At 54.6% G+C, this 12,350-nt stretch overlaps 4 protein-coding genes across 4 annotated transcripts; 3 read left to right on the top strand and 1 right to left on the bottom strand.

Moving 5' to 3' along the window:
• The first annotated feature begins 5 nt into the window (after positions 1-5).
• BDY24DRAFT_382432 (ubiquitin carboxyl-terminal hydrolase) lies at positions 6-2,052 on the top strand. Its single transcript, XM_076639515.1, has 8 exons — positions 6-169; positions 247-421; positions 495-540; positions 749-882; positions 1,047-1,331; positions 1,440-1,589; positions 1,718-1,729; positions 1,818-2,052. The coding sequence occupies exons 1-8, from the start codon at positions 33-35 to the stop codon at positions 2,004-2,006; spliced, it is 1,128 nt and encodes a 375-aa protein (XP_076498443.1). The 5' UTR covers positions 6-32; the 3' UTR covers positions 2,007-2,052.
• BDY24DRAFT_382428 (uncharacterized protein) lies at positions 2,052-4,006 on the bottom strand. The gene is made up of 4 exons (XM_076639514.1): positions 3,801-4,006; positions 3,663-3,710; positions 3,301-3,549; positions 2,052-3,189 (listed from the first exon to the last, which is right to left on the bottom strand). The coding sequence occupies exons 1-4, from the start codon at positions 3,960-3,962 to the stop codon at positions 2,440-2,442; spliced, it is 1,209 nt and encodes a 402-aa protein (XP_076498442.1). The 5' UTR covers positions 3,963-4,006; the 3' UTR covers positions 2,052-2,439.
• A 3,214-nt stretch (positions 4,007-7,220) lies between these two features.
• Positions 7,221-10,172, top strand: BDY24DRAFT_338178 (uncharacterized protein; the record flags this gene model as incomplete). Its single annotated transcript, XM_076637320.1, has 12 exons — positions 7,221-7,538; positions 7,644-7,926; positions 8,057-8,341; positions 8,465-8,632; positions 8,672-8,905; positions 8,980-9,093; positions 9,173-9,289; positions 9,360-9,459; positions 9,534-9,640; positions 9,720-9,825; positions 9,898-9,959; positions 10,045-10,172. 12 exons carry the CDS (start codon positions 7,221-7,223, stop codon positions 10,170-10,172), a joined length of 2,022 nt encoding a protein of 673 aa, XP_076498441.1.
• Positions 10,173-10,658: 486 nt separating this feature from the next.
• On the top strand, positions 10,659-12,105 carry BDY24DRAFT_382421 (uncharacterized protein). The gene is made up of 7 exons (XM_076639513.1): positions 10,659-10,787; positions 10,878-10,971; positions 11,083-11,186; positions 11,258-11,308; positions 11,390-11,445; positions 11,540-11,653; positions 11,767-12,105. The coding sequence occupies exons 1-7, from the start codon at positions 10,715-10,717 to the stop codon at positions 11,968-11,970; spliced, it is 696 nt and encodes a 231-aa protein (XP_076498440.1). The 5' UTR covers positions 10,659-10,714; the 3' UTR covers positions 11,971-12,105.
• The last annotated feature ends 245 nt before the right edge of the window (positions 12,106-12,350 follow it).

Raw genomic sequence — 12,350 nt, 5'->3', positions numbered from 1 at the left:
TTTGGGAGCAAACAAAAGGCCGAGGAAGGTTGATGAGCTCGTCGATTTCGTTCTTGCTTTCCAACCCAACAACATCCACGTGGAATCCCTCCCTCTTTCCTTATCCCTTCTTCAGACACCTTCTAGAAGCTATGTCAGACGATAACGCAGGCTGGTCTCTCACAGAATCGTAAGCATTCCCAACCTCTCTCTCCCTAAGAGACCAGCGTCGAAGCTGACCTTCCTCCCTTCCTTCCCTCTTGCAAGCGACCCTTCCGTCTTCACCGCTCTCCTCTCGGGTCTGGGAGTCCAGGGACTTCAAGTTGAAGATCTCTATACTTTGGACGAGGAAGCTACTGCTGGTTTGGGAGAGATCAAAGCGTTGATCTTTCTGTTCAAGTATGTCAACGGGATTGAGGAGTCGACGAGAGCGGGAGAGCTGGTCAGTTTCAGCCCTTGCTGCCCTCTTGTTTTCGAAGAAGGGTTTTGACGCATTTTGGTTGGTGCGGATACAGGATCGGAACTTCCCTGGAGTTTTCATCAACCAGGTTATCACGAACGGTTAGTACGAGAGCTCGCCGTTCGAGACGAAGGAAGGAGGGAGGGAGGGAGGGAGGGAGGAGGAGGGTGAGCTCGAGCTGATCTCTCGCTTCCTTCCTTCGTTTTCCTCTACAACCTCCCACCTTCTCGATCTCTCTCGCTACTCTACCCTCCTCCAACCTCCCCTACACCTCTTTATCCCACTCTAATCAAATTCCCGTCCCTGTAGCTTGCGGGAGCCTTGCCATCTTGAACGCAGTCTTGAACTTCCCTCCCTCCTCGTCCTCCTCGGAAGACAACAAGCTCGTCCTCGGAGAAGAGCTCGAAAACCTCAAGTCGTTCACAGAGGGTATGGATTCCATGGTGAGCTCTTCGTCCTCTTCCCGATTCGAGCTGTCCAGGCTCTTTTGCTTGAGTTCTGCGGCTCCTTTTTCTCAGCCCTCAAGCTCAAGCTCACCAACTCCCTGCCTCTCTCTCTCCTCTCCCACCTCCCTACCCTCCCACCCAACTCCTTCAACCCTACTCAGGACAAAGGTCACGTCATCTCCAACTCGCAAAAACTGCGCGAAGTCCACAACTCCTTCGCCCGTTCCGACCCTTTCACCATCGACCCTTCCCTCTCGGACGCCAACAAAGAAAAGGAAGACGCCTACCACTTTGTAGCCTACCTCCCCGTCGCTGGTTCCCTGTACGAGCTGGATGGACTGCAGCCTGCGCCGAGGAGGCATGGGGCGGTGAAGGAAGGCAGTGGGTGGATGGAGGAGGCGAGAAAGGTGGTGAGGGAGAGGATCGAGAGTTATCCGATGGGGGCGGTGAGTTTGGGTTTGGGTTTCCTGGGTTTGGTGGAGGAGAAGGGGAAGGAGCGAAGAGACAGATCGGAAACTGAACCCTCTTCTCTCTACACGCGTTCGTCGAACCAGCTCCATTTCTCCCTCCTGGCCATCACCGCTGATCCGATGCCTGCGATCCAGCGAGAACTCAAGGAGGCTCACGAGAAGGGAGACGAAGGTGCGGCGGCTCAGGCTATGATGAGGTTGGATGATGAGGAACGGAAGAGGAAGCAGTGGGCGGTGAGTCCGGCCTCGGCTCGTTTCGGTTCGACGCGTCGACGTTTTCGTTGTTTCGTTTCGTTTCGACGCCACTGACTCTTCTGCTCTCTCTCTGTTTCGTTCTTCTCTCCCTCTGCTATGCGCTGCAGTTCGAAAACTCCGTGATTCGTCCTCCCGCCTTTTCTCGAACTCTTTCTTCAATTCTGACCCTCTCCCTCTTTCTTGTTCGTCCCTCATCCCTCCAACCAGCTCCGCCGCCACAACCACATCTCCTTCATCCACGCTCTCCTCCTCGGTCTCGCCTCTTCTGCACCGGGTGCTCTCGATTCGGCCGTGGAGGACGCGAGGAAGAAGGGGAAGGAGAGGAGGGAGGCCGCTGCTGAGAGGAGGAAGAACGCGAAGGCTTCGGGAGGGGATGACGATGAGATGGAGGAATAGACGTAGAGTGGAGAGGGTTAGATTGATGGAATGGTTTGAGTTTGGATTGGAAATGGGGTGAGAGGGGGAGTGAGATAAGAGGGATGGGATGGGTGGGAAAGGAAAGGAAGAGAGACCCGTCCGAGCTTGTGTTTGCTGTCGCCACGAGCGAATTTCCGGTTTGGTTGGGCACGATCCAGCAGCCGAAAGAAAGGTTCTCGTGGTTCCGGCTGATTTGGCTTGACCAGCGAAGAGGAAAGTTCAGTTGACAAACGGAGGGTGATTTCGTCGCGTCGATGTCGTTGTTCGCTCGTCGATCTTTGAGGACGCGAAGCGTAAGGTGGTAGCAGCATCGAATCTGTAGCAAGCCGAAATAAACAACTGAAGAGGCCAATATAAGTCTAGTATAGCGCTATAAAGCTTCGACCGAACGCGTCGACGAATAAACCCAACCTCAAACCTCCTTCCCTCCCTTTCCAGATCCCATTCCCACCGGCGGACGAAGTCGTTCACCAGACCGGCGCCCAGCATGTCTTCTTGTGTTGTTTCCAGTGGGCCTTTTGGTGTTCTGTGGAACGAAAGGAAGGAAGAGGGAAGGGGAAACACGTCGGTTTGTGATTCGAGCGACGACGCGGGAGAGATGGAGAGAAGAAGGACCTGGGGAACAGTAGCGGACTTGCTTGCACTGGAAAGAGGAAGATAAACAACGAACGTCAGAAGGGGAATAAGTCGGGGCATTCGAGAGAACGAGAGGAAGACTGAGCGAGCCGAGGAGAAAAAATAAAACGCGACTCACCCGTCCACAAGCCATCATTTCCTCTCCCTCCCCCACCTGCCTACACTCTCCCAGCCCCCTCCCCGCACAGCTCGTCCAAGGCTGCTCATCTCTGTACCCCTTCTTGACCTTCACACACGGTGCATGATCACACTCTCCCAACATGAAGCTAAACAGGTTGTGCAACTGAGTGACCAAGGACTTTGAGAGTCCTGGGAAGCCCTCGTGGTCGGAGGGCGTTGCAACTGAACGTTGAAGGTGGGTGAAGAGGATTTGAATGGACGACTTGAGTTTCAAACCGACGGGGGAGGTGAGTTCAGGGTTCATGGAAGTCGGAGGGGAGGAGAGGAAAAGGACGATCGAGACGATGCTGATGATCTTGTAGGCGTTGTTTGGGTAGGTGAGAGATGAAGCGGATTTCCAGGGAGTCTGAGGAGAGTAGGATGATCAAGAAAGAAGGAAGAGATTATTCAGAAGCCCTTTCGGAGGGACGAGAACGGTTGAGAGAGGGAGGGAGAAACGCGTCGCGACGGAGCTCACGTCTTCCTCGATCCTCTCCCTCAGATCGATGAGCACGGCGTCAGCGACGTGCATGAGCTTGACGAAGAAGCTAGGGGTCGAAGTGTCGGATCGAACGTAACGGCCAAGGTGGGGGAGGGAGCGAGGGTCCAAGCTGATCGCGTAAAGGAGGAAGAGAGGATGGTTGAAGGTTGGGAAATCGAGAGAGAGCGCGGCCGAAGTATGGAAGGTGTTGATGAGGGAGGGTAGATGGAGGTGACAAAACTTGGCCTACGGAAACAAGAATTATATACATTGATGTATCAGTGGTAATCAGCTTGTACGACGACCCAGAGGCGGAGGAAGTTGAAAGGGCGAAGGAGAGCTCATGAAAGTAAGCTCACGAGGGTGCAACTCTTGCTCTCGCTCAAAGGCCAGCTCAGGTGGTTACACTGGAGAGAATGAGATCAAAGTAGTGTCAGCTGCGTTTGGATTCAAGGTAGGCGAAACAGAGATTTTGGAAAGGAGAGAGAGGTGCGAACCATCAAAGTCGTTTGGTTGACTCTTCGGATTGCTGCAGGCTTCCTCATCAGTTCCTGAATCGGGGTGGTGAAGGAGGCAGCGAAACAGTCCACGATTTCGTCGTAGGCATCGTCTTCCAATAGAAAAGCTGCTGAGAGATCTTCGACTGAGAGTTCCACCATCTTGAAGAGGGAAAAAGAAGGGAAGCAAGGAGGTCGCCGTCTGCGGTTTCTTTTGAGCTCGTCGCGTTGAGCTCTCCTCCTTCCTTCCTTCCTTCAAACGTCCAGCACCTCGCTTTTCTTGGATTGCTCTCGCAACTCTTCTCTTCCCACCCGCAGCATCGCATCACATCGTCTCCTAGAACCAGAGTCGGCTTTCCTCCCTTCTCGATACCCACCCTCTCTTCGATCAACTTCAGGAACAACGCACGTCCCCTCCTCCCATCACCTCGCTCCTTCCCTCCATCCTCCCACTCGTCTGGCTTCCCTTCAACCCCCCAAGAACTCGAAGCGCAGTCGATAGTAGACGATGCAAGACCACGATCATTCCAACCACGACCACCACGATCCTTCCCATGGAGCTGGAGGACACGAAGGAGGAGGAGGAGGAGCGAATGCTCCGAGTTTACCTCCTGGAGTCGACACAGTCTGTGGAGGATGCAAGAGACTTATAGAGCACGATAACGGAGGAGTAGTAGTAGCCTTTGGGTGAGTTCTTCCTTTCTCGTTTGATTTGAGGAACTGGAGAGGGTTTGAGAGGCCATGGAAGGGAAGGGAGGGAGGGAGAGAGGGGAGGAGCTGATGAGCGAGCGAGGAGAGAGGGGGAGAGCAGTTCTTGGGGAACGGGCCGTTGCTGCTCCAGTACCGCTCCTCGTAGAGATGCAGAGGAGAGCAGGCGAGGCAGCAGAGGGAGATTTTGCAGGCTGGGGCTTGAAAAACTGAAAAACGAGAAAGGAAGAAGGAGAGTTGAGCTTGAGCTGATCGACTCCCCCTTGGCCCTCCTCCCCTCCTCGTCGCAGCTCGAGTCTGTTCCACATCGACTGCTTTAGATGCTCAAAGGTTCGTCGGTCTCTTCTCTACCTTCTTATCTCCCTTCTCGAGCTGACAGAAGTCTCGCTTCGTTTTTGTTGCTCTCTTAATCTCGCAAACAGTGTCAGGACCGAGTGACCGCGGACACCAACCTTCTCCTTCTCTCGGACGGGAACCCCGTTTGCTCGAATTGTAGCTACCAAGTGAGCCCATCTTTCGGCCCTCTAGACCTGACTTGAGCTGACTGCATACCCTGTTGCGTTCCAAAGTGCTTCGTCTGCAAGAAACCGATCATGGACGAGGCCATCATGACCGGTGAGCTCGAGTTTCGGTCACCTCCTCGTTGTTCTTTTGTCCTCGAACAACGCTGATCTGACTTCGGCTTGATGGTGGTAACTCACAGGTGACGAGTCGTATCACGCTGCCTGCTTCACCTGCCGACACTGCAACAAGAGGATCGAGGAGCTCGTGTTCGCAAAGACGAGTCAGGGGATCTACTGCATGGTTCGTTGAGCTCTCGAGTCGTTGTTTCTACGTACGAGAAGCAGAGGAAGCTGATACGTTCTCGTCTTTGGCTCCTACAGTCTTGTCACAACGAACGAGTGGCGAAAAGTCGTCGACACGCTGAGGCGAAGAGGAAACAGCAACGGAAGGACAAGGACAAGGAGAAGCTACGAGAGGTTCGTTTTCAGCTCGTCTCCTCATCGCCCTCTCGAAATTAGAAGCTGATAATTGCTTTTCTTCGTTGCTTCACTCTCTCAGAATCAACTCCAAACCCAGCAGGGGCTTCCAAACTCCTCCTCTGGCTACGTCGACTCTCCCTCCTCCTACTCCCTCGGCATGCCCTCTCCGACAGCAACCACTCCCAACCTCACTCCTCAACCAGACTATTTCCCCGATATGTCTTCTCCATCCTCGTTGGCAGTCTCTCCTCGCCCAGCTCGCTCTCCATCAGCTCAAGGAAACAGCTCTCTCAACCCAAACGATGGCAGCTTCGCGTCCTCCTCCTCCTCCTCCCCTCAACCATCGTCGACCTCGCCCAACCTCTCCATCACTCCTCGAAACAACACCCTACCTCTCCCGTCGGGTCTGAGTCCCTTAAACGGCTCGTCAGGTCTCCCTCCTCGACGAAGCAGCGTCGACGACGGATCGTCAGGGAAGCCGCCGATGTCGAACGGAGGTCACACCCCGAGCGTGTCGATGGGATCTGGAGTTGGACTGGGATTGGGTTTGGGAGTTCCTACGACGAAGGCAGATCGTAGGAGGAGCATCAATCCTTCGACGTTCCCAGTCGCAGCGGTCTCGAACGTCGTCGACGCGTCGGATCGGTCGAACAACGTCTCAGCCTCGTCGTCGCTTGGATCCCTCTCGGCCAACTCCCATGGACACCAAGAAGGCAGGTTGACTCCTCTACCTCCCTCACCTCTTCGAACAACGTTCGATCAAGGAGGAAACGGAAACGTACGATCTCCCTCTCCCTCCCCGTCCCTCCTCGACCCTTCCAACACCGCTCCTCTCAACATTTCCTCGAGATCACGCTCAAAATCCAGGGATCCTATCAACCCTCCAACCGATGATTCTTCCTACTTCCCTCATCCCTCGACTTCATCAGCACCACCTCGAACCTCCTCCCTCCCTGACTCGCTGGCGAGTCCAACTTCCAGGGCAGCTCCTTCGCCCATCAGCCCAAGAGGAGAAAACTTCCTCGGAACAGGATCCGACCCGATTGGTCGTTCTTCGAGTCCAAGAAGGAGAGAGGGGTCCTCAGGTGTACCGTCGCCAGATCAGCTTCACTTCCCCACCAACCCTCCGCTGGTCGCTCCTCTTCCTCGATCTCCCACCACCACCTTCCCATCGTCACATCTCGGCCAACCTCCTCCGCCGTTACTCAGGACGTCATTGGACGACCGTCAAAGAGCACCGAGCGATTCGTTTAACGTCACGTTCGGGTTCGAGAACGATCCTCCTCGTCCGTCGATAAGCTCGGAACGAGGAACCTCCCCAACGTCAACCTTCCTCGCTCCTCGCCAGAGATCAACGAGTGCAGTATCCGTCGATCCTCCTAGGTTGGACGCCCATCGACCGGTCTCGTTCTTGGGAGACGATCCAGACTTCTCGTCGATGTTCCAGAGGAGGGAAGAGCAGCAGCAGTCGTCGTCGAAGTCTTCGGAGGTCCCTTCGACACCTTCAACAGGCTCGACGATCCACGATGGAGGAGATGGCGTCGGATTCGGACGGGGAAGTGGAGGACACAGGTCTCGAGAACCTTCAGCGAACACGGACGAGGACAACATCGAGGATCCAGACATCACGATCTCGGCCATCGAATTCCCCTCTTCCACCTCCAGCACCGACTCCATCTCCTCACCAGCTCGACCTTCCGATTCCTCTTCTCGTCCGGGAGGAGGACTCATGACCAGTTCCTCTTCATGGACGAGCGAGAAACCTCTTCCTACCTCCCCTTCCTCCAACTTCTCCTCTTCGACCACGGATCTCTCGGTTTCGTTGAACCTCCGGGCGAGGCAGGACTCGCAGGGATCGATCTCGGGATTGCTGGCTGAGGATGGTGGGGAGACGATGAAGATGCTGAAGACTTTGGTGGAGAAGGCGAAGGAGAAGGGAGAGAAGGAGGTGACGGTCTCGGTCGAGAGCTTGGAGATTTTGATTGGAGAGGCTGGGAAGGGGAGGGAGAAGTATGTTTCTCTCAAGGGAAAGTACGACGGGATCAAGGTGAGCTTCCTTCCCTCACCTTTCTTCCTCCATATCCGACTACTTCTCGACGGCTCGTCGCGTCGCTCGATCCGTTCTGACCAGCTCTCTCTTCTCTTTCTTCAGAGAGCCTCTGCTCGTTACATCGAAGGTCTCACCGTTGCCTCGGACGACTACGAGAAGGAGGTCTCTGCTCGTCGAGAGGTCGAAACAGAAGTCAAGCGCCTTCGAGCTCAGATGCACGGTCAAACGGCGAGACTGTCGTTGATGGATGCGGATCTCAAGAGGCAGGATTCGATGCAGAGGAGATCGAGGGAGCTGGTGAAGGACATGCAGGGACTGGAGAAGGATCTGTCGAAGCTGAGAGCTGAGAGAGATCTGACGCTGGCCGAGGTCGAGGAGTTGAGCAGTAGTTCGAAGTGAGTCTTTCGACTCGACGCGTCTCCCTCTTCTCTCTCCTTTATCTCAATTCGCACGCATCTCCATCCTGACCATCTGTTTCACTTTGATTCTTTCCAGGAGCGGAAACCTCCTCGAAGCCGCCAAATCGTCGGGCAACGGTCACCAATCCTCCCTGTCTCGATCCCTCTCGACTCGTCTCGAAGTCGTCAAGGAGCAGTACCGTGAGGAGCTCGAACCTCTCACCGCCGAACGGGAACGACTCACCCGAGAGATCAACGAACTTCGAGAGGCTCGAGAGACCTACCTCGAGGAATCCACCACTCTCAACGCTCGGAACGAGGAACTCTCCGACCTCCAAGCTTCGTTGCTCAGGCAGGTCGAAACCGCCGAGGACGCACTCTCCAGAGCTCAGCGACAAGGAAGTGGATCGTCGTCGATGACTCAGAACAACAGCAGCAACAACGGACGCTCGTTCGGAGGAAACAGCACGAACCGACACGCTCCTTCACCCTCCTCCTCGACTCCTCATCACTACCACCCTTCAGGATCCCCTTCCCTCTCCTCCCTACCCACCTCCGCAACCCTTCACGAGGTCCCCGAAGAAGTCGCCAAGTACGTCAAGGTCGTCAAGCCCGAAACCATGGAACCAGCTCCCGCGATTCGAAAGTTCAAGTGGTACAAATCGTCGAAAGGTCCCGAATCGTCCAGCACCAGTTCGTCCTCGCACTCGGCCTCGACGTCTTCGAGCTCAGGAGGGAAGCAGCCTTCGAGTCAGGTTCTCGGGATGGTCAACGGGAAGGGAGGGAAGGTCCTGTACGACGGAGGTGCGACGAGTGGGAACTTGGGATCAAGCTCAGGAGCGGGAGGAGGAGGAACGGGAAAGGAGCACGTTTTCATGCAGCACAACATCCCGACGCTGAGATTTACGAGGTGTGATCACTGTGGGGATAAGATGTGGGGACCGATCCAGGAGTTGAGGTGTGCTGGTGAGTCTCTTCCCCTCTTTTTCTTGTCGCCGTCACGTTGCAACTGACCCGCGTCCGCTTCTTTTCTCCGGCAGGTTGTGGATCGAACTGTCACTCGAAGTGTGCTCCTCAGTACGACCGACCTTGCAACAGCTCTTCGGCTGCTCTGCCGTCGTTGGACGAGAGCGGAGGAGATGCTGGACCTCCGCGTGCGTTTACGTTTCGTCCTCTCACTTCGTCTCTTCTCTCGCTGACTCTCTCCTTCCTTTCGACGATCTTTCGTCACAGCACCTTCGATGTTCGGTCGAGACCTGACGGAACAGGCCGAAGCAGATGGAGAGGCCATTCCTGTGATCGTTCGCAAGTGTATCGCCGCCGTCGATGCTGTTGGAATGGAGTACGAAGGTGAGGACGCGTCGTCTTCCTTCTCTTCTCGTTCTCGAGCCTGACCCTTCATTCCCTTCATCTCCTTCAGGAATCTACCGAAAGACCGGAGGGTCCTCCCAGTCGAAGCATATCACTCAACTCTTCGAACGAGGAGACTACGACGCGTTCGATCTGAGCGATCAGGACACGTGAGTTCCCAGCTTCTCTCTCGTTTCCTCGTCTCCTTCTGGTAGTGAACTGACCTCAGCCGTATTCTCTACAGCTTCAACGACATTAGCAGTGTCACCTCGGTTCTCAAGAACTACTTCCGAGCCCTGCCAGACCCTCTTTTGACCCACGAATTTCACGAGCAGTTTGTCGGAGCAGCAAGTGAGTCTCCTCTTTTTTCCCGTCTCCTCTGCCTTCCTTCGATCAGTTAGCCGACCTTGACTTTGTTTTTGTCTTTCAGTGATTCGTGACCTCGACGCCAAACGGGCAGCTCTACTCCCTCTCGTTCGACAGCTCCCCAAAGCTCATTTCGACACCCTTCGATATCTCATGCTTCATCTCAACCGGTTCGTCTCTCGTCGTTCTCGCTCTCAACCCCCAGCCTCTCCATCTGACCTTCGTCTTTCCAATCGTCGCAGAGTGATGGCTTTGCAGAAGGAGAACCTGATGTCGGCTCGAAACCTCGGAGTCGTCTTTGGTCGTGAGTCCTCGTTGTCATCTCTCTCCCCTTCCCTCGCCACTCTTCTGCTGTGTCTGACTCCCTTCCTTATCCTTCGATCTACCAGCTACCCTCATGCGCTCAGCAGACCGGTCTCGAGAGTTCGGAGACATGGCTGGGAAAGCCCTGGCCATCGATTGGCTCGTCGAGCACGCGCAGGAAGCTTTTGCTCCTCAACAGGACCCGGAGGCCTAGTTTTACCTTCTTCCCCTTTTCTACCCTTTTCTCCCTTTGGGCCCATTCTTTTACGATCTTCACGCTTCTTCACGTCCTTCCTTTCATCGTCCCTCTCGTTCATTCAGCGCGTCGCTGCCGTCCTCGTTCTCTCTTCGCCTCCCTCCTTCTCCCGTTCAAACGTCATACCCTCTTGTTCTCTCCAGCCTTTAGAGAGGCCGCGCTCTTTCTTTACACTTGCTTTGACCCTCTTTTGTATCCGCTATCGCTATCGGTCTTGCTCTCCTCTCCGGACGCGTTGATCCGAGAAAAAGACGTGATCAAAGAAGGACGACTCCTTGGACTCCTCGAAGCTCCTTCGAAACTGTTTCAACCCCAAACCTTCCCCTTCTGCTCTCTCAACGACAAAGGACCTCTCAGCCCACATTTTTTCTCTTCGATTGCTGACATATCGCTGACTGATCCCCTCGGAGTAGACCGGGGGAGATCGAGAGTGAAAAGAGCCAGCTCATGAACAGCTCAATCGCTTCCTCCCCTTCAACCTCTTCCCTGCTCTTTCAAGCATGTCCCCAGCTCCCACCTCTCTCGGAAAGATCGCCATCGAATACTTCGGTATTGGAGGACGAGCTCAGCCTGGTGGGTCCCATTTCCGTTCCAGGTCTCGAAGGGAGAGCTCAAACTCGAGCTTGGAGGGCTGAGTTCTTTCTCCTCTGTTTCTCGCGGCAGTTTACTTCCTCCTCGAGGATGCGGGTATCTCATCGTACGAGAAGGTCGAGGTCAACTCTACGAACCGAGAGGATTACAACGGAAGGAAGTTTGAGTGAGTGATGGCCCAAGGCGAAGGGAGGGAAACATCTCGAGCTCGAGCTCGTTCTTTCCTCTGGCTGACCTCTCCCTCTATCGCTTTCGTCTCAACTCTTCCCTTCATTAGCTTCGCCAAGTACCCTTTCAACCAGCTCCCTGTCGTTCGACTCGAGGGAGGGCCTTGCCTTGCTCAGCAGGACGCTATTCTTCGATATTTCTCGAGAGTTTTGGGTCAGTCCTTTTCGAGCTCTGTATTGCAGACTGGAGCTGATCAGGTTGAGGCTTTGGTCTTTCATTCCTAGGCTACACTCCTACTTCTTTCGAGGACGAGACTATCGTAGATATGCTTGCATGTGAGCTCAACTGCCCCTTCGTTTCTCTTCGTCGCTCGCCGTCGCTCCTCAACTGACCCCTCTTCTTCCACTTCTGTCCAGGCTCCGTCGAGGACTTGAACCGAGCCTACACTGCATCTGTTTACTCCGACGATCACGTACGTCTGAGCTTTTTGGGAACGAAGCAACTGAGGGTTGTAAAGGGAAGCGAGATCGAGCTCACCTTCTTCCTCTTCTTTTCGCCTCCTGCAGATCAACCAGCTCACCGCTCTCTGCCAGATCACCGCTCCCAAAATTCTCGCTCAGTACGAGTACCTCCTCTCTCAGTCCAAAGGACCCAAGGGAACTTTCATTGCCTCCGAGAAGGTGCGTCGTCTCGTCTCTTCCTTTTCCTCCTTCCCTTTTCCTCCCTCCGCTCGGATGCACCTTCTCAACTAAGCTGGAACTGACACGTTTTTTCACCGTTGATTCGTTTTCAGCCCTCTTTCCCCGAGTTCACCCTCCTCCACATCGTCTCCGGTCTCCTCATCCTTTCGCCCTCGACGCTCAAGGCCTTCCCTCTCCTCTCGACGTGGTACGAGAAGATGATCTCGAGGGCTGGAATCGCATCCTACCTCGCATCCGGAAGGAAGCCTACGATGCTCAACGGGAGTGCGAACGGGCAGAACAAGGTTTGCGAGTAGATTAGAACGGAGGAAGAGCTCGACGCGTCTGTCTTTTTCGTCTCTTGCATTCACTTTTGGGCTCTCTAGACTTGTTGGCGTCACCCTTTAACTATCTCTAGAGTACTTTCTATTCTATATTATTTGTCGTCCAACCTCCCAAAACTGAGCTGCCAGAGTTCTCGAGAGGATTCAAGAGGAAGTGCGAAACGGGTACGTCTCAAGCGCCGCCTAGACTGATGTAGCAGAGTCGACTAGGTCACCAGCTTAGTATTCTTCTCGGCTCTAAACCGCTAAGCTCAGCAAGACCATCTACTCGTAATTTTGACGAAGAGGATGGTTTCCTTGAGCTAAAAAGGTCACAACTCTTCTGCTGCTTAGGGTTCCCTGATTTGTAGTGA

The sequence above is a fragment of the Mrakia frigida genome (genome assembly GCF_051309035.1).
Source record: "Mrakia frigida strain ATCC 22029 unplaced genomic scaffold BDY24scaffold_8, whole genome shotgun sequence".
In the NCBI taxonomy this organism is placed as follows: Eukaryota; Fungi; Basidiomycota; class Tremellomycetes; order Cystofilobasidiales; family Mrakiaceae; genus Mrakia; species Mrakia frigida.
Note: the sequence above shows the minus strand (reverse complement) of the source record. Positions and strands in the feature narration are given on the sequence as shown.